The 21,463-nt window shown below is 38.3% G+C and overlaps 1 protein-coding gene and 1 pseudogene across 13 annotated transcripts in view; one reads left to right on the forward strand and one right to left on the reverse strand.

Moving 5' to 3' along the window:
• Window positions 1-21,463, reverse strand: part of Phf21a (PHD finger protein 21A) — a 184,680-nt gene that overhangs the window by 128,860 nt on the left and 34,357 nt on the right. For all 13 annotated transcript variants that reach the window (XM_036183572.1, XM_036183570.1, XM_036183575.1 and 10 more), the window contains 3 exons: window positions 17,517-17,657; window positions 10,136-10,168; window positions 7,629-7,694 (listed from right to left, as the gene is read on the reverse strand). In XM_036183572.1, coding sequence (XP_036039465.1) covers window positions 7,629-7,694; window positions 10,136-10,168; window positions 17,517-17,570 — 153 coding nt within the window. In that variant the 5' untranslated portion in view covers window positions 17,571-17,657. The remainder of the gene's footprint in view (window positions 1-7,628; window positions 7,695-10,135; window positions 10,169-17,516; window positions 17,658-21,463) is intronic.
• LOC118581452 lies at window positions 20,129-20,459 on the forward strand (annotated as a pseudogene).

The following is a 21,463-nucleotide window of genomic DNA, read 5'->3' on the forward strand; positions in this document are numbered from 1 at the left end:
ACCAAATATAGTTGTGGATTATTTTTAGTTATGTTTTAAAATTTACATCCACATCTTTTATCATACAACTTTGCGAGGCCTGGCCACATTGACTAATAAGATGGTATCAGTCTGATGCTAACAGAATCTCAGCATGAAATTTGGTAGCTTGGCCTTGTGCTCTGGTGATAAACCATGAAATAAGTATGCCTAGGAATACTTCATGCTAGGTCTCAGAATAAATACATTAAGGTAAATATAAGCATACCTACAATCATAGAGGCAGGCCCAGCCAACCCAAAAACAGTAGCAGATCTGTCTGACCAAAGCCAGCCTGGATCAAGAAAACTCTAAGTGACCTGTAGATCTAGTGTGAAAATAAATATATCGTTGTAAGTCACTCAGTAAAACTAGTTTGTTATCTAGAACTGTTATAAGAGCTGATCAATACATCCAGTACACATCAAGAGTTTATCTTGCCGGACGGTGGTGGTGCATGCCTTTAATCCCAGCACTTGGGAGGCAGAGCCAGGCGGATCTCTGTGAGTTCCAGGAAAAGGTGCAAAGCTACACAGAGAAACCCTGTCTCGAAAAACAAAAAAACAAAACAAAACAAAAAAAGAATTTATCTAAGGCAATCAGAGCAACAAGAGATTTATATAATAAGAAAGGGTTTAATCATAAAAATACTCATAATAGGAAAAATAACTATCATCAACAGGGGAAACATTCTTTTCTTTTCTTTTTTAAAGATTTATTTATTATGTATACAGTGTTCTGACTGCATGCCAGAAGAGGGCACCAGATCTCATTACAGATGGTTGGGAGCCACCATGTGGTTGCTGGGAATTGAACTCAGGACCTCTGGAAAAACAGCCAGTGTTCTTAACCACTGAGCCATCTCTCCAGCCCTCTTTTTTTTTTTTTTAAATTTATTTACTTTTATTTTATGTGCATTGGTGTTTTGTCTGCATGTGTGTCTGTGTGAGGGTCCTCTGGAGCTGGAGTTACAGACAGTTGTGAGCTGCCATGTAGGTGCTGGGAATTGAAGCCAGACCCTCTGGAAGAGCAGCCAGTGCTCTTAACCGCTGAGCCACCTCTCGAGCCCCTGAGGGAAACATTCTTAAATTATGCATAGTCAGACAAATGCTTGAAGCTGTGAAAAATCATGTTTTAAAAGAACAATCAAAGACAGGAGTGATGGCACACACCTTTAATTCCAGCATCCAGGAGGCAAAGGCAGGCGAAGCTGAGCTCGAGGCCAGCATGGTCTACACAGTGAATTCCCAGCCAGCCTACAGGACAATGTAGTGAAACCCTGTCTCCAAAGTGAACAAACAAAAAGAATACTCAAAGATCAAGAAAATGTTCCCAATACATTAAATCTAAAAAGTAAGATACAGTGCTCTTTAAAGATTAAAAAAAAAAAAAAAATGAACTGTAAGTTGAGAAGATCAGACAGACAAAATTTGTTAAAGAAATACAAAATATTTTTCTGTGGTACATATTATTCGCTATCAAATATTATAAAAGGACCAATGAGATGGCTCAGAGGGTAGAGGCACCTACAGCCAAGGGTGACAACCTGAGTTCGATCCCTGGAACTCACAAAGTAGTAAAAAAACCACTCCTGCAAGGTGTCCTCTAACCTCTACATACACACAATGGCATGGGTGTACCTCTCTCCAAATAAATAAAGATGATAAATATTATGGGAAATATTATACTAGGGATAAAGAAGAAAATGAAAAAAATTCCCTGTCTTCTTTTATTAAAATTTCTATTTATTTTTCTCTTATACAATATATCCCAACCACAGCTTCCCCCTCTCCATTCCTCCCAGGCCCTCCCATTTCTCCTTTCCCCAAGACCCAAGCCCTCTATCTCCCCCCAGAAAAGAGCAAGCCTCCCTGGAACATCAACAGAACACAGCACAATAAGACACAATAAAACCAGGCACAAACCCTCACATCAAGGCTGGGTGAAACAACACAGTAGGAGAAAAAGGGTCCCAAGAGCAGGCAAAAGAATCAGAAACACCCTCACTCCCACTATCAGGACTCTGTTTTCTTGAAACGATTTAGTAAGATGTTTTAAAAATAGTAATTATGGGGGTTGGGGATTTAGCTCAGTGGTAGAGTGCTTGCCTAGCAAGTGCAAGGCCTGGGGTTTGATCATCAGCTCAAAAACAAACAAACAAACAAACAAACAAACAAACAAATAAATAAATAAATAAATAAGTATGTAATCCCAGCACTTGGGAGGCAGAGGCAGGCGGATCTCTGTGAGTTCGAGACTAGCCTGGTCTACAAAGCGAGTTCCAGGAAAGGCACAAAGCTACACAGAGAAACCCTGTTTTGAAAACAAACAAACAAACAAAAAAAGTAATTATGGGCCAGGCGGTGGAGGCACACACCTTTAATTCCAGCACTGGAGGCAGAGTCAGGACAGGCACCAAAACTACACAGAGAAACCCTGTCTCGAAAAACCAAACAAAAACAAAAATAGTAATTATAAGTCAATATGTGATCATAATTAGTGATGTGCTACGGTGGTAGCAACTGTACTTAGCTGTAGTATGCAGTGCCTAAATTTATCTGGCCACAGCCTCCGGAAAGAAACTACACTTCCCAGTCTTCCCTGCAACTAGTAAAGCCATGTAAATAAGTTCAAATCAAGGAGATTTAACTGGAAAGGTACATAAAGCTCCCAGTAAACATCCTTAAAAATAAAGGGCTCCCTCTCTGTTGATCTCCCCCTTCTCACCAGATGGAGTTGCTATTTTGGACTCTGATGTGAAGCTTCATGCTGAGAATGGCAGAGCAACAGAACTGGAGGTGCCTGGGTTGCTGACACTGTGTAGACACTCTTTCCAACCTAGTCCACTACAGAGCTTTTGGATGACAGAGAAGTAGAAGTATGCCTGTTCAAGACATCTTTATGTGGGCGGGGGAAGGGGGGGTTCAGCCATTCACAGACAAACCTGATTGTAAATGGCATTAACCATAGAGAAAAAATAGAGGCTTCAATGAGATTATGAGTGGAGAAAGGGGCTTCAGGGTTGGCTCCTCAGAGCAAGTAACAACTTTCAGCAGTGAGGGAAAGCCAGAGAGGTAGGCTGGCAAACTGAGGCAGGGAAAGCCAACTTGAATGAACATCAACTTTGGCCTAAATCCTCCCAGGACAAGAGACGCACTTTGGAGTGTTAAGACTGCCTGTTAGGCTAGAGGAGTAGTACAGTTATAATAGTGCACTTGCTTAACACGCACAGAGCCCTGGGTTCCATCCCCAGAACTCTCAAGAGAAAAAAAAAAAAGAGAGAGAGAAGGAGGAGGAAGAAGAGGAGGAGGAAGAGGAAGAAGATTGTTTCTGCAAGAAATTAGAATTAAAACAGAATAATAGTAAAGCACCTGAGCATTTGGGCTCCAGAATCAGAATCTCTCTATTCTACCACGGACCACATATTGCCTGCCAGATATAAATGGAGGGGAGTGCAAAACGAGAATGAATCCTGTTAAGGAAATGAATAACTGCTTCCACATGTTAGCCTCACTATGGTTCAAAATAGTTGAATTCTCTGATTAGAGTGGATCATTTATCATGAAGAGAATGTCACACAGTTTTCAAATGCTAACTATTCCAGGGACAGACCAAAAATGCTGTCAAAAAAAAATTTTTTTTTAAAATAATGTTTCTTGCTTTTTTTCCCCCATCTTAAAAGGAAACATATGTATTATGCAGATTTTTTTAAACACACACAGGAGAATAAGGGGGAAAAACAACTATGCTGGGGATGTTATGAATGTGTTGCTCTGACTGACTGATAGATTGATTGATCAACATAATGCTGATTGGCCAGTTGCCAGGCAGGAAGTACAGGTGGGACAAGCAGAGAGGAGAATTCTGGGAACAGGAAGGCTGAGTCAGGTGTTGCCAGCCAGACACAGAGGAAGTGAGATGTAAAAGTACCAGATAGCCACAAGCCACATGGCAACTCATAGATTAATAGAATTGGGTTAATTTGAGAAGTAAGAGCTAGTCAATAGTTACCCTGAGCTAATGGCTGAGCAATTTTAATTAATATGAGCTTCTGAGAGATTATTTTATAAGTGGGCTGTGGGACTGTGGGGCCTGAGCAGGACTGTGGAAAACTCCAGCTACACAACTATATGTAAAATCACCACCTCCCAACATTTTCTACTGATACTGCCTTCACACACATTTGTATTCCAACACACATGTAATGTACATTAAGTCATAAATGACTCTTAGCAGAAGCTATTCTACATCACTAAACCATGATTTTAATTGGCTACATAGCATATAATTTACTTAGCCAACTGAATCTAGGAATGTTCTGAGTTAACTGTCAGAGACAAATTGAATCCCTGTAGGTAAAGCTGCCTTCTAAATCCACCCTGGAATTTCTATTCAGGAATCTCGAGCTACAGTTTGAAAGCACTAGAAATTTCCAAACAAGCATTCAAGGAAATTCATTGGATTTTAGCCACAGAGGATGCAACGACTGAAGTTGTATTAGTGAATAAGAACCTAGTAAGTCTACGTAAGAATTGATTACTATCTGCAATGTTATATTTCTTTAATAAAGAAAAATAAGAAAATGTTTATATTTTACTTGTACAATTAACTTTACAAATAGATACATATATATATAAGAATATATCGAGACCTGGGCAATGGCTGTGTACACATTTAATCCCAGCACTTGGAAGGCAGAGTCAGGTGGATGTCTGTGAGTTCAAGGCCAGCCTGGGCCACAGAGTGAGTTCTGGGGCTACACAGAAAAACCCTGTCTCAAAAAAACAAACAAACAAACAAACAAAACAAACAAACAAAAAAAAAACAAGGATTAAGTCTTTAACTGTAACTATGACATTATTCTTCAGACTTTTCTGTATTTAACTTTTTCTCACAACAAAAACATACTGTTAAGCTAAAGTATTAGTCACATGAGTAAGATAACTCAGATTTTAGCTACTAAAATGAAAGAAAGAGTTTTGCCAAGGTCTCAGTAGTCTTTGACAAGGAAAAACAGGTAGCACCAGAAATTCGTTACAAAATCAAACTCTTTTAGATTTCAGTCTGACAAACAACAGCAAGATTTCCTGTTGGAATGCTGAGGAGGAGTCAGCGCTCACACTTGACAGCTGTTCCTTTCCTCCTTTTTTTTTTGGTTTTTCGAGACAGAGTTTCTCTGTGTAGCTTTGCGCCTTTCCTGGAACTCACTTGGTAGCCCAGGCTGGCCTTGAACTCACAGAGATCCGCCTGCCTTTGCCTCTGGAGTTTCTGGGATTAAAGGCGTGCACCACCACCACCGCCCAGCAGCTGTTCCATCTTTAAATACTGTCCTGTCCTAGTCTATCTAGAAGGCTCTTTTATAGTTAAGCAAATACAAAAACTGAAAGACTGCATTTCAGCCTAAGGTCTTTCTGATGTTTCTGTCAGTGATGAATAGACAACTGTAATTCTCTAAGTGAGGTCAGTCAAGAATAAGAAGTCAAGAATAAACCAAACTGAGGTGATGTGAGTAAGAATGGCCTCTACAGGCTCATATATTTGGATGCTTAGTCAGCAGGGAGTGGAACTCTTTGAAAGGATTAGAAGGATATGGAGGTATAGCCTTGTTGAAGGAAGTGTGTCACTGCGGGCAGGTTTTGAGATTTCAAAAGCCCATCAGGCCCAGTCTCTCCCCTTCTTCCTTCCCTCCTTCCCCCTGTTTCTCTGCTGCACCCCCACTCCCACCCCGTCTTCCCATATCCCAGGCTTTGCCTGTGAATCTGATGCACCTCTCAGCTACTATTCAAACACCACATTCCCTGACATGGTGAGAATGGACTGAGCTGCTGAAATTCTGAGCAAAATCCAATTAAATGTTTCCCTTTGTTAGAGCTGCCTCGGTAGCCAGGCAGTGGTGGTGCATGCCTTTAATCCCAGCACTCAGGGGGGATTAAGGCAGATCTCTGTGAGTTCGAGGCCAGCCTGGTCTACAGAGTGAGTTCCATGACAGCCAGGGCTACATAGAGAAACCCTGTCTTGAGGAAAAAAAAAAAAAAAAAGTTGCCTTGGTCATAGTGTCTCTTCATGGCAATAGAACAGTGACTAAGATACAAACCTTCACACTAGTTGTCACAAACAAAATTTTCAAATAAATGTAATTTTTTCTTTGGGCTGGAGAGATGGCTCAGAGGTTGAGAGCACCAACTGCTCTTCCAGAGGTCCTGAGTTCAATTCCCAGCAACCACATGGTGGCTCACAACCATCTGTAATGAGATCTGGTGCCCTCTTCTGTGTACATAATAAATAAATCTTATAAAAAAAATTTTTTTTGTCTTATAAAAAAAATTTTTTTTCTTTGATTGTCCCATTTCCCTGAAATGCAGCCTTGAGTTCTTTTAACTTTGTAAAAGCATTTCCCACCCCCATTCCACTAATCATTTTCAACTTCTCTCTGCTAGAATACGTGAAACTTTCAGCAAAAGTGACTCACTCATTGGCATCTTGTCAAAGGAGCCCTGCAACTATCAGAAGACGCAGAACTAAACAGAGCTCTAAAGGCAGACACTGTCACCAACATACTTCACTTTAGAGAAGCCAGTCACACTCTAACAAGTCCTGTTTACATTTTCTCTGACAAGTTTTTCTCTTCCTCTGCAGCCCATCACCTCCCAGTTTGACTCTAAAACACCGCCTGTCTGGAGGGACAAGATTGGAAAGCACCAAAGAAAGAGCAATCAAAACCAGTGGTTCACCAGCTTAGGAGATTAACTATCTGTGGTTCTCAAAGTTTATTTCTCCCTTCAATGAAATGAAAAACATGATCAGAAGTCAGCAGGAAAAAAATTATTTGTTGCTATTATTTAGACAACAACATAAAACTCAGTTACTGAAGACCGTTTTGACGAAACTCTTTAGTAAGATTTCACTAACACTGAACTGTCAACCAATTCACAGCTCTTTGCTCTTTACTCCAGGACAGAAACTGCTCTTTTAACTAGAGGGAGAAGAGTGAGCAAAGAAGAAAAGGGGATGATTCAGATTACCACAGGCATGTACCTAGAGCACCAGAGACTGCCACGCTCCACCTGGTGGCAGGGAAACCAGAGAGCACTTTGCAGAAGTCCTTGTACAAAACACAAGATGGCCTTTCTTGCCCTTCATGGAGTGACTCCAACAAATTCCATCAAAGAGTTTTCAAATAGTAGGGCAGCATCCGATGAACATCAGCAAAAAAGTCTGACAACACTGACAACAGGAGACCTACATGGAAAACCACCTAATAAGTTAAATGTCAGCTCAAATCTGACGACAGCCGATACAGGACTCCATATCACACACACTCCCACTTTTTTTGCCCCTCCCCTATGGGTAAATTACAGTTTAATTAACTCGTGAACGGCAGCCTGCCACATTGCTTTTAGGTATCTGCCAGTAGCACACACTCATGGGATACTCTAGAGACTGATTTCAACCAAAAATAAAAATAGATAAACAGCTCAAGCAAAATTAAACTGAGTCTGGCTGCCCACACTTATTTTCACACATGAAGAAAAACAGCAGTTCTCTTAGAAGCTTCAAGCACACATATCTTTAGAACACAATGTTAAAAATATGTCCCCGCCTTCCCCTACCTGTTTCTCACTCAAAGCTGTGATTTTGGCTTGGAGTTCATGAAGCTGTTTCTTTAAGTCAGCATTCTGATTGGAAAGAAAAAATATCTGTGAGAAAGATATTCATTTGTTAACATAATAGTATCAGGAAGATTATGCATATACTGCATTACAAGTGCTGAAGCAACCTTTAGCTATCAAATTTTCCATGCATTAAATTATGAGCATAACACCGACCCCTAAAACAGAATGGAGCAGCTTCCTCATCACTGTTTTAAATTACAGAAAGTTTTATACAATCTCATCTTGCGCTCTAATGGTACCTTTCTCCTAAAATATTGTTATTCTTTATGGAAAGTATCAGTTGACAGAAAACCTAAAGCTCCACTAATCTGACAAAAACAGGAAAATGGAGGTTAAAGGATGCTACCCTGCTGCTTAGCGGCATTATCAACAAAGATAAGAGGCTTTTTCTCTACTTGTCCTCTCTCTTATTTAGTAAAATACATTTGTTATTTTAGCCTAGATTTGGAAAGCTGTCAGCACTGTAACTGCCTTAACAGCACATCATTCAAATCAACATGCTGAAATTCTAGGAATCGAAAAAACAGTACTATTTTAGATGAAATACAATGAACATGTCTGCCTTTTGCAGGAGTGGGGGTAGGAGGTGGGGGAATGGGATATTAAAGTTTCCAGTGCTTAACCCAGCAGGAAAGCTGAATGCTACCCCAGTGAGAGACTTACTTGTTTCACACATAGTTTCTCATTTCCCTGCCTGGTCTGTCAGGACTGGGACACATACTCCTTCTGTACTCAGCTTCCCTCATTTGGGATTTTTCAGGTGTATTTAACATGAAGCTTCTCTGAAGGCACCTAAACTGTTGTCCAATAAGTTATTGACCCTCAGATTTTCCAGGTTAAAAATTTACTGTTATAATGATCATGAATTATCAGAACTACAGGCTTCTGAAACTACTTCAATTATTGACAATATGGATTACCATATTAAATATAAAAGACCCAGCAATCTGTTGCCACTTGTTCCCTAAATTCAATTTAAATTGTGAACACACTAAATAAAAATTAAAAAAGGTATGTTTCAGATGGAAGGTAGATGTGGCCACAATGACTACTTCTTAGAGTCAATGAATTATTAATACAGCAGTCAGACCACTGAGTTGAGATGAATATTATACCCGACTTTAAAAGAAAAAATTAATCTGCCTTAGTACTCCTCTTCAAGAATTTATTTGACTTTATAGAGAGGCATGTATGACCCACTGTCTAATGGATGCCATGAAGACACTGCCTGAATAATATGAATCACTGGAGGGCGAGGTAACTTTGGAGAAAGAATTCTCAATAGAAGAGAATAAAATTTCCAAGTCAAAACTCCTATAAAAATTAAATTTAACATTTTATCAACAATTATATTATATAAGATACCTCTAAACTCTTTTTAAGGGTTCTTTTAGATATAAAAATTTCAAAGCCAGGTATGGTGGCACATACCTATAATCTCAGCACTTGAGAATTAAAAGCAGGAAGAATAGGAAGCCAATGTCATCTTTAGCTACATATGAAATTTGGGACTGTCCTGGAACATGAGATCTTGTCCCAAAACAAAAAACAAAACAAAACAAAATGTAAATTTCAAACTTTTTATAAATTATTCTAAAATTTTTACTGTGGGTATAGTAAATCCGATATCCAGGTGTCCTATATATAAACTTGACTCAATTAAAAATGGTTTGGGGGCATTTCATAAGTTTTGAGACTTTAAAAGCCTGCTTAATTCTGATTATGTAAATTTAATCTAAGCCATATATGGGGACACAAGCCTGTGATCTCAGCATTTGAAAGCTCAAGGGAGGAGGATGGAGAGCCTGAAGCCAGCCAGGTAAAGTGTCAACAGTTGTTTGCCTGTTTGTCCTAGAACTTGCTCTGTAGACCAGGCTGGCCTCAAACTCAGAGATTCACTGCCTAGTCTGCCAAATGCTAGGATTAAAAGCATGCACACACATATACCCCACTCCCTTCAAAAGTAGTTCTGTTGTTGTTGTTGTATTTTTTTTTTGGTTTTTCAAGACAGGGTTTCTCTGTAGCTTTGGAGCCTGTCCTGGACTAGCGCTGTAGACCAGGCTGGCCTTGAACTCACAGAGATCCACCTGCCTCTGCCTCCCAAGTGGTGGGATTACAGGCATGCACCACCACTGCCCTCAAAAGTAGTTTTTTTAAAGAAAGAAATTTAAGCTATATGAAGCCTGTTAAACCTTTTTTTTTTTTACAAATATTCATGGCAATTAACAAAAAAGCAAAATAACAGTAACAAGGTTGAAATGATAGCAATTTTATACAACTGGGTTTTTTTAAACCTATAAAACATAAATATCAACATGCAAATATATGTGCTGTTTGGGATGAAACTTTTTAAATTTAATTAACATCTGCATTTTACTAGTTTATTGTCATTTTCAATTAATTTTACATTTAAAAATTAAGTTAATAACAATAGAATTTTTTACCTGTGGATCCTGCTTCATTTGAGCAACCAGTTTCTAGTAATAAAGAGAGAAAAAGAACTGTCAGTTTCACATCCTAACTCCTATGGCTACCTAGGTTTGGGGACACACACATGCACGCAAACATGCACACACAAAAATAAAAATAAAAATAAATCAGTATCACCATCAAAATAGACCAAAAGTTTTGGTGAAGTCTGTAAAAGACTATTGAAGCACTCTTTGTAACAGAACAAAGAATCAAGGCATGGTGGCGCACGCCTTTAGTCCCACCACTCCGGAGGCAGAGGCAGGCGGAACTCTGTGAGTTCCAGGCCAGCCTGGTCTCCAAAGTAAGTTCCAGGAAAGGCGCAAAGCTACACAGAGAAACCCTGTCTTGAAAAACCAAAAAAATAAAATAAAATAAAAAATAAAAGTAGGATGCTCCAAAGGCCAAATACTCCTTTAAAATATTGTCACCATCTGGATTCCCAAACAAGGTCTGGAAAGAAGCTGTACCAATACAAAACAGAGCTGTTTGTATACAGCAAAGTAAAGGTCTAGCAGGCCTATTGGTTTGTATCTCACAGTAGAAGGAGCCTCGAGTCAAGTGAGTTTGTTCTGTCAGCTTTCAATCACCTGTAACTGCAGGCCCAGAGATGGGTCCACTCTTCTGGCCTCTGTAGGAATCAGGCACACATATGATGCAAATATACATGCAGACAAAACACTAATACACATCAAATAATAAATAGATAACATCTGATCTAACCCAACGGTTAAAAAAAAAACACAAGAGTAACAATAGCTGTGAACAGAGGGATTTAAACAATAAAGGAATAGAAGGCTGCCTCCTAAAACCCAGGATTGGGTACCTAGGATTAGCTCTTTTCCAAGTGAATTTTCATATAATAATAGAAAGAGTTGTCAACACTCTTTGGGTGACAAGGCACTTTTAAAATGTTGTTATAAAAATATATATAAAATATACAATATACTCATCTACTTTATTAAACAGAAACCAAGCTCTTACAGTTAGCTAGAGTGATAATACGATAATATACAATACTATATAAAAATATGACTTGCAAAAAGCCCCAAACCACAATGTTATAATGACTCTTTATGCCTTTTAGATTTTTTAGTCTAGTTCTTTCTTCTTTCTTTCTTTTTTCCTGAGGGTTTCTTTACGTAGTCCTGGCTGTCCTGGAACTAGCTCTGTAGACCAGACCGGCCTTGAACTCACAGAGATCCACCAGCCTCTACCTCCCAAATGCTGTGATTAAAGGCGTACACCACCATCTGGTCTAGGTCTTTTGTTTTTAATTAAATATTTTATTTAAAATATTTATTTTATTACATATTGTTATTTTATTTAAATATTTAAAATTAAATATTGTTTATTTATATATATTAAATTAAATAGATATCATTTTAAATATTTTATTTGTGTATGTGCACAAGTGCCATGGTACACATGGAGAATTAAGAGGATCACTTTCAGAGGTTCATTCTCTTTTTCCATCATGTGGGTCCCCGGAATCAAAATCAGGTCTTTGGGCTTGGTAGCAGGGCCCTCTATCCATTTAGCTTCTTGTCGACCCTTTTAATTCTTAATTGTCAAGCAATCAGCTAACAAATCCTGCTATTACTGTGCCCCTTTCTAAAAGCAAGGAACACCAACTCAGCCTTGCTGCTTCCGATGCTATGTGATAAACACACTGGACTAATCTTAAGATGAGTGACCCGGTTGCAATAGCTCAAGAAATGCTTGGTGAATGATATGACATGTATTCTAACTGGACAAGTCTTTCTTCCTGGCACTAAAATGCATTCTGGATAGCTGAGGCCATCAAATCCACAAAGTGTACATGATGACATTCTGCTTCATGTCTGACAAAACTACCTCTTCAGTAGCCTCATCAAAATCTGTGTCGTAACGCATTGTCTATGAGCTCAATGGAATGGAATGTCTACATCCTTACAAATCTTGCCATACTTCCATTTTAGAAGTTGATTTGGGCTGGGGAGATGGCTGAGTGGGCAAAGGCTATTTTCACCCAAGACTCAAAACCTTAGCTCTATTCCTAGAAACCACCTGGTAGAGCAGAGAACCTATTCCACAGAGTTGCCTTCTGACATCTATATGTGTGCTGTGACACACTAACTCATACACACATAAAATAAATAAATGTAATTAATACTTTAAAAATAAAAAACAAAGTCTAAGTGTCCTTTTGTATTTGGTTACTGCAGAACTGGCTATTATCTGTAAAGTTATTTTGAGGCTGAAAGAGCTTTTTCCATAACACTGGATTTTTAAAAATTGCTATAATTTATTTAATGTATAGAAGTTTTTTGCTCACATATAAGTATGTGTACGATATTCTGCTTCATATTTGCACCACATACAGGCCTGTCACCCTCAGATGTCAGAGGTAGGTGTCAGATCCCATAGAACTAGAGTTACAGAGGCACCCTGTGGGTGCTGGGAACCAATCCTGGGGTGTACAAAAGTGACAAGTGTTCCTAACCTCTAAGCAATTGATGTAGCCCATGGCACTAGAATTTAAAAACTGACTAGTAAGATCTACCTCTCCAGAAAATAAATAAATCAGCTTTTCTATGTACATGTAGTTAAACCACATTTACACAAACAAGACAAGATGAGGAACTCACTAGGCCATCCATACCCCAGATGACATTCAACTAGAACTGTGTCATCAAAGTCATTTTCCACTGAATAATACCATTTTCCATGATTTATATTACATCAAAAATAAGAAAATAATAGCCAAGCAGCCAAATCCAGACCACTACCTGCTTCCTAAGTAAAGTCTTAGGAAACTGAGCCACACCCATGTGTTTATCCATTGTCTGTGGCTGATCTGCCTGCTCAACAGCACAGCAGAGCAGCGGCACAGATTATGAATGGCCTACAGTCTAAAATACTTCACCATCTGGCCCTTTACAGAGAAAGTTTGTTAATTTCTGCTTGCTTTATACTAGTCTCCATCCCATATGGAGTTAATACTCTGAAACAGACTCCAATACACACACACACACACACATACACACACACTTAAATGTAGATGACCCCCCCCAAATGACCACCATCACGTAAGTACTTATTGACCATAAACTATGTACAAACTGGTGCTTCTGCCTACACATGCAAAAACATAAAGAAACCAGACTCCTACCACATCAACACTAGGCAACTTCTTAATACAGATTTTACCTTAAAAGCTTAACTTGCACCTAATTTTATTCCCTAAACAGAAATGTATCAAAAGGTGTTTTTTGCTTTAATACTTAGTTAAGAGTCCATTCTTGCTTTGGCTTCCCCCTAGTACCCAAGACCCATGCTTTGGCATTATTTCTGGCCATCCTGAATGTATCTCGTTCAAGAACTACAAGCATCATCAGCATATAGCCAATCAGAACAGGACCAGCTTTCAGAATAAACACTATCATTTAAATTTGTTGCTGTATTTTTTTTCAAAAAAAAAAAAAAAAGGAAGATAGGGTACTAAGGAGATGGCTCAGTCAATAAAGTGCTTCATTCATAAATCCTGAGTCTGGATCCATGGCACAAACAAAAAAAGGCCAGGTGTGTGGAGGTGCACCTGAAACTCTAGGGTTGAAGACAGAGACAGTCTAGCCAGTGAGCTTCAGGTTCTGTGCGAAACCCTGTCTCAAAAGAAAAGTTGCATAGTGATAGAAAAAGATATCAATATCCACCCTTGCATACACACACACACACACACACACACACACACACACACACACACACAAATAATTTAAAATACATTAATTGGTATGCAAATTGCACAAATAAAATGTATAATAATTAAAGATGAAAACAGGACTATAATGTGGGGACTAAAGAGATGACTTAGCTTTAATGCAGAAGACCAGGTCTATTTCCCAGCACCCACAGCGGGTGGCTCACAACTGCCTATAACCCTAGTTTCATGGAATCTGACACTGTCTTCTGACCTAGTAGAACACTGCATGCACAAGGTCCATAGAACATATACTCAGACACACACACACATACACACACACACACACACACACACACACACACACACCACACACATGTATACATAAAGTAAAAAATATTTAATTAAATATCTAATTTTAAAGGCTATAATTTTTTGTTTTGTTTTGTTTTGTTTTGAGACAGGGTTTCTTCTGTGTAGTTTTGGTGCCTGCTCTGGATCTCGCTCTATAGACCAGGCTGGCCTCAAACTCACAGAGATCCACCTGGCTCTGCCTCCTGAGTGTTGGGATTAAAGGTGTGCGCCATCACCGCCTGGCAAAAGGCTATAATTTTATACTTAAAACAAATAGTTAAATATATAAACAAATTGACAGCTTATATTCAGGGTGTTTAAAATAACTAGAAGAATACATATCCCTTGAGTCAACAAGTATAACTTATTATTTTATTTGGTTTTTCTAGACAGCTCTGGCTGTCCTGGAACTTGCTCTGTAGACCAGGCTGGCCTCAAACTCACAGAGATCCACTTGCCTCTGCCTCCTGAGTGCTAGGATTAAAGGCGTGTGCCATCATTGCCCAACTATGTTATTATTTTTATTTAGAGTGTGTATGAGGGAAAAATAGAGAGATAGAGAACATACATGTGCACCCACATGTGGAGGTCAAAGAACAATTTTCAGGGCTCAGTTCTGCTTCTACTATGTAGATACCAGGGTCGAACTCATATTATATAGCTTGACAGTAAGCACCTTTTCCTACTAAGCCATTTTGATGACCCTAATTATAAATCTTTAATTAGACTTTAAAACATTATCATGAGGGCTGGAGAGATGGCTCAAGCATTGTTTGCAATTCCAAAGGTCCTGAGTTCAATTCCCAGCAACCTCATGATGGCTCACAACCATCTGTAATGAGATCTGGTGCCCTCTTCTGGCCTGCGGGGATATGTGCAGACAGAACACTGTATACATAATAAATAAATCTTTGTTTTTTTTAAAAAAAAAAAAAATTATCATGAAGACTAACTTTTTCAAAATTGTTATGTTTATGTAAGTGATATACTTGATTTCAAATTATAAAATAAGATAATACTTAAAAAGTTCAATTTAGGGGCTGGAGAGATGGCTCAGAGGTTAAGAGCACTGACTACTCTTCTAGAGGTCCTGAGTTCAATTCCCAGCAACCACATGGTGACTCACAACCATCTATAATGAGATCTGGTGCCCTCTTCTGGAACGTAGGCAAACAGGCAGACAGAACACTGTATACATATTAAATAAATAAATCTTTTTTTTAAAAAGTTCAATTTATAGATAATTCTTTCAAGAAATATTTATTTGAGACATGTGTCTTATGATGAAAAATTAAAAGAATGTAAACTGTATCCTAAAATTTCTTAAGAGAAAAAAATTCTAGAAATCATATATACCACCATAAAATTATGTTTGATTCACACAGATTTCAAATTGTTACTATATTCCCAAAATCTACTGGTGACAACAGCTCTAAACAATTAGAAATTTAAGTTTTGTTACTTGCCACTGACCTGAAATAGGTTCAATATTCCTTTATGTTAAAATATTTTCATCCAAGAGCTGAGAGATGGCTCAGTGGTTAAGAACCCTGGCTGTTCTCCCAGAGGTCCCAGATTCAATTCCCAGCACCCACATAAAACTCTCTGTAACTCCAGTTCAGGGGATCTGATATTCTCCTCTGGCCTCCACAGACACCAGGCACACATGTGGCACACATACATGCGATACACAAAAAAGAATAATTTTAAAAATAATTTTGATCCAAACAAATTTTGGCTTTAGGAATAAATTTTTACTCTTCTCAACAAAGACCAAAAGCAAGACCAAACAAAACAAGATGTGAATACTGTGTGCTAAGAGAAGCATACCCTACAGGGCGACTCCTGAGCAAAGGACCCACAAGGTCCAAGCAGCAGCAGGAACTTCCCCACAAGAGCTCCAAGTGGAAAACAACAACAGCAACACACATAGCGCGTAACTTTGAAGCTTTCCTGTCAGCTCTAATCCACATTAATTCTAGGGCAACAGGAAAACCCTGTAATTATCCAAAGCCCAATGTATATCCCAACAATTTCAGAATCACTGCTGTATTAGCTCACACTAGAAAAAAACAGACAAAGTATACCCCCAAGCAAACGCTTTTAAAAAGTAATGTGTTGTGGCTCAAATTTGTAGTCCCAGTACTTAGAAAGTTGAAACAGGAAGACTGACAAGAACTTGAAAGGAGACCCTAAAATGAAAGTAAATTCTAACTGGAAATGCAGCTCAGTGGTAGATCAGTCACTGACATGCACAAAGTCCTGAGTTCAACCTAAAATATCACACACAGAGTAGTTCCCTTCATCCATCCCCATATTCACAAATGTTATATGGTAGCCAAAAGTAGCCAAATCATCATTTATCACTGTTGAATACTAAGGATTATGCACATGTATGTTTATTTGTATTCCTCAAAACTAATGCCCAGCGGATGTCTAAAAAATGAAACAAACAGCGATAGTCTGTTTATACAATAAACGTTAACAATGTAGTTATTGTTCTGTCTTGGTTATAATTATATGTTTATGTTTATATATTTCCGTGTCAACATATACAAATTAAAATACATATTGTTAAGCTTATCATACTATAAAAACAACTGTTTTTATAATGAATATAAAATTTATATATATACATTTTATAATTATATACATTAAAGGTTTGTTTACTTTTATCTGAGATAAAAATATAAGGGTTACAACATTGTAAATATCGATAACAGCAATCAGATTATCTTTATCAAAGACTGGAACCATCAATGAGGTACAAAGATGAGTCAGAGAGGAGCACATGTGTAGCAAGTGTAGTAAGTATATACACACTTGGCTTAAATTCATCTCATCTTTAGTACGGTGAAGTAAGGAAAGTCAGCACTGGGGAAGCAAAGGCATGCGGACTGATGCAAGTTCAAGGTCAATGTAGTTTACATGGGGAGTTCCAGGCCAACCAAGTCAACTTAGTGAGGCCCTGTCTCAAAAGAGCAAAAATAAATTTAAAAAAGCCAAAACACACAAGGAAGGTATCACATGTACAAAAGGCCTTCAAGTTAGCCAGAAAAACTGCAAAAAGTGTTGTTTTTTCCAAATACCTTTAGGATATGAAAAAAAAAATTTCTGGTTCCTTTTTCTTCTGGAAAAGATGTCAGGAATATCTTCTTAAAGTTCTTAGAAGCAATAGAAATGTGTTTGTGGAGCAGTAACTGCGGGCAAATGCCTTGGTCATTGGTTAAGTCTTAGAATGGTTGCATAACTTGACCAAAACACAGAGCTGGGTCTGTTTCCTTAGCCACACAGTATACATGGGTAGCCAACACACAACATACCTGGTGAACCTGAATTTCCACTTTCAGAGCCTCCTGTAGGGTCTGCAACTCCATCCTCTGCCTTCTCCCCTTTCTTCTGTCTGCTGATTCTACAGTGTCTTCACCTCCCTTTAAAGTAACAAGCTCCTCTTGTTGCTGCAGCTGTAGAGATCATAGAATGTTTGGGATCATCAATGAAGAAAATTTTTGTCAAAATAATTAAATTAAAAATCTTTTATTTTGTAATGCAAAGAAAGTATCCCCAAAGGACTTTTAAAAAACAGTTTAGTACCAAAACTTCCTGGGCTTTCTTCTTTTGAGCATTCCTCTACAGAACACTTAAATAACTAAGAAAAGAAAGACAACAAATACCCACTGTGTGCTCAGCAGTGAGGGCAGGGGGCTGAAAGACCACTTCCACCTACATGAGAACTAGCAGGGGAGACTGTCATCATCCAGAACACTCAGACACAAAACATGGTCGGTCAAGCACTTTCAGATCAGAGTGGACTGGAGAGTTCCCTGTCTCCGGAGGCTAAGTTAAAGCACCGTGGGGAGGTATTTTAATTTGATTGCACTCTTACTTTATTCTAGAAACAAGTCCTAAAACAAAGGGAAGCCTTGAGTGACTTAAGTGTTTTAATGAACAACTTACTATGTAACACAAACACAGCACACTGCAACACCGCAGTCACCCCAGGACCTGGAGGGACCCACCTTCATGGGTAGATTTTGAGATGGTCTAACATTGGCACATGTTTCTAGCTTTGCAGTGACTATTGTCTCCTTTTCAAACCTGACAGTGCATCTCTCCGACCGTATGTGTAACTGTATGTAAAGATGTCGTCTGCATTTATGATTGCAAATGGGATGCCTAGTCTCACCTTCCTGTCCTACTCCATTACTACTGCAGCTTAACCAAATGGCTAGTTTTCCTTTTAATCTTCTTTTCTTAAATGTGGTCACAATTTGGGGTATTCTATCAAATCAAATGTATTTTTTTGTCTGGATACATTTAAACTTTATTAAAATCCTCTTTTCTTCCTTATACCTATGAAAGCTGTAGCTAGAGCTGCTTTTGGGCACTGAGGAAGGGAACTTGAACCTGACAACACTATGACAAGACTCAGAACCACCATGTTCTCTCGCAACCATTTATCCACTGACAGTCCTCATCAGCCTGAGAGTCTGTTGTAAAACTGAATTCACAGACCTATGATGAAATCATAAACTATAAAATATATTCTTAGGAGTTCTAGTTTCCATTATATTTACTTAATCTCTCTGGGCTTAAAACATCAATGACAATCTCTCCTCTAGGGTTTATACACTATGTTATGTAAAATCAGAATATTCTAACCTAAAAAAGATTAAATTCTCAAAGTACAAAATTCTCTCAAAGTTACATCTCTAGAAGATTTACTTTGCCAAACTTAAATTTGTACAGGCAGGAGATTTAGGGGAAATAATTTTTAAAAGGAGACATATCATGAATTTCAGCCACTTACTATCCTAAAAACTGTTTGGAATTATAATAAATACCAGAATCATTAGTAACTCATGTACAGCAAGACTTCTTGTTGTCATTACACTTTCTCGATTTGCAATTGCTAATTTGAAAACTATACCAGCTACTTCAACTTTAAATGCTAAAATAATCTCCCTTCTCAAACTCTTAATTTAAACATGACAGTTCTGTTTTACAGGGTTTCACTGTGTAGCCCAGACTTGCCTTAAACTTCCTATAGATACCAGTCTGGCCTTGAACTCACAATCCTCCTACCTTGGCCTCCTGAGTGCAGGGACTATAAATGTAATCCACCACACCCAGTTTATATTACAACTCTTTAAAAACACATGGTCTTAATTTTTGCAGTTCTATCAGAAAATGTGTCCAAAAAGATTCCCTAAAATTCTTTTTACATTAAGAATAGCCCCACTACAAGAGCATGTTCAAAATCAGAAAGGCCTGTTTCATTGCACTACTGGTCATCACACCACAGCTCAGCTGAACTCAAACTCTTAAAACAAGCAGATCATAGACTCAGAGAACTTACAATACCCCCCCACAAAAGGTTAACATTGTTTATACTGTCAAGGCTTTCACACATTAATTAACAAAAATTCTCACAAGAAATAAGAATGACCAATAAAAAGTGTGAATTCAGTCAAACCATGTGAGTGAAAATACCTTTATGAAACTCATCCTAACATGAATATACTCATAACAATTTTAATGACTGACCAATGACTATAAAAACACCAGTCTGTACTAATGACAGAAACACAAATCGAAGAAGGAAGGTTTTGCCTATGCTGCTGAAGATTCATAATAATAAACTCTAAGCTGCCAAGCGTGGGTCTGATGGCACTTCATAATCCTGTTGAAAGCCATCTCTGGGTGAAAGGGCTACTTAGCTTCCTTCTTTTGGGGAGTATCAATATTCTCAAACTTTTCCAGAGGCAATGTGTATCTCCTATCAACTAAGAAAAAAATAAATGAGAATAAATAAAACACCAGAAACATCCATAACCTAAAAAAACACCTCAAAAAAGGAGAAAGAGTAGAGAGCGGGACGTCCGTCTAGGAATCCTAGCGATCATGGTGTCGATCACCCGGGAGCAAAATGAAAATGGGTGATGTGGAGAAAGGCAAGAAGTGTGCCCAGTGCCACACTGTGGAAAAGGGAGGCAAGCATAAGACTAGACCAAATCTCCATGGTCTGTTTGGGAGGAAGGCTGGTCAGGCCACTGGATTCTCGTACACAGACACCAACAAGAGCAAAGGTATCAATCACCTGGGGAGAGGACACCCTGGAGGAGTATTTGGAGAATCCCAAAAAGTACATCCCTGGAACGAAAATGATCTTCGCTGGAATTAAGAAGAAGGGAGAAAGGGCAGACCTAATAGCTTATCTTAAAAAGGCTACTAATGAGTAATTCTACTGCCTTATTTATTACACAAATGTCTCATGGCTTTTAATGTGTACCATAATTTAATTCATACATCAAAATTCAGATCATGAATGGCTAACATTGTTTTTGTTGGGATGGTCCTGATTTAAGTTAAGTAAAACTGACTTGTAGTAAAAAAAAAAAAAAAAAAAAAAGAAAGAAAGAAAAAAAAGTATTTGGGTACGATGGCACACTCCTGGAATATTAGCACTCAAGAAGTGGACACAGGAGTTCAAGCCCAATGTCTGAGCTACACAATGAGTTTGAGACCAACATAGGCTACACTACATGACATCCTGTCTCAAGGAAAGAAAGAAAAAGGAGGGTGGAGGGAAGGAGGGCAGAGAGGAAGGAGCAAAGAGTAAAAACAAGGTTTTAACCTGGAGACTCTAAATGTCAAAGCATGCCTTGTAAAACAAGCCTGCCAGTCAAGCTAATGAGGAGCTGGCAGCTTGTACTTCCTCATCAGGTTGTTGTCTGCTTATTAGATATATACAAAGGCATTTAAATGCCAATTACCCATTCTGATTTAGAATAAGACTGAAGGGTTAAAAAAGATCACAACTGATCACAAACAAAATCATGGAGGACTAGAAAAAGATTTTGAAATTTTTCTTCAGAAAGGTCTCTTTCTGAACAGTTGTTTTAAGAGATTGGTCTTTACAATTAAAATACATAAAGTTATAATTTACAAACTCAAGCTAACATGTTGGAGCCTTAAAAAAAAAAAAAAAAAAAACACTTTAATCCCAGCACTCAGGAGGCAGAGGCCAGCCTGGTCTACAGAGTGAATTCCAGGACAGCCAGAGCTGTTACACAGAGAAACCCTCTCTCAGGGAAAAAACAAAACAAAACAAAACAAAACAAAACAACCACTGGAATCTTAGCATATGCAGCATCATGTGAATAATAATTAGAGGCAGTCTGTAGCTTCACAAAAAGTATTACTTTTAAAAATTTTTTAGAATATCACTTATTTACTGGGTGAGAGCAAACATGCCATGCAGTATGTG

The sequence above is a fragment of the Onychomys torridus genome, chromosome 4, assembly GCF_903995425.1.
Source record: "Onychomys torridus chromosome 4, mOncTor1.1, whole genome shotgun sequence".
Classification (NCBI taxonomy): domain Eukaryota; kingdom Metazoa; phylum Chordata; class Mammalia; order Rodentia; family Cricetidae; genus Onychomys; species Onychomys torridus.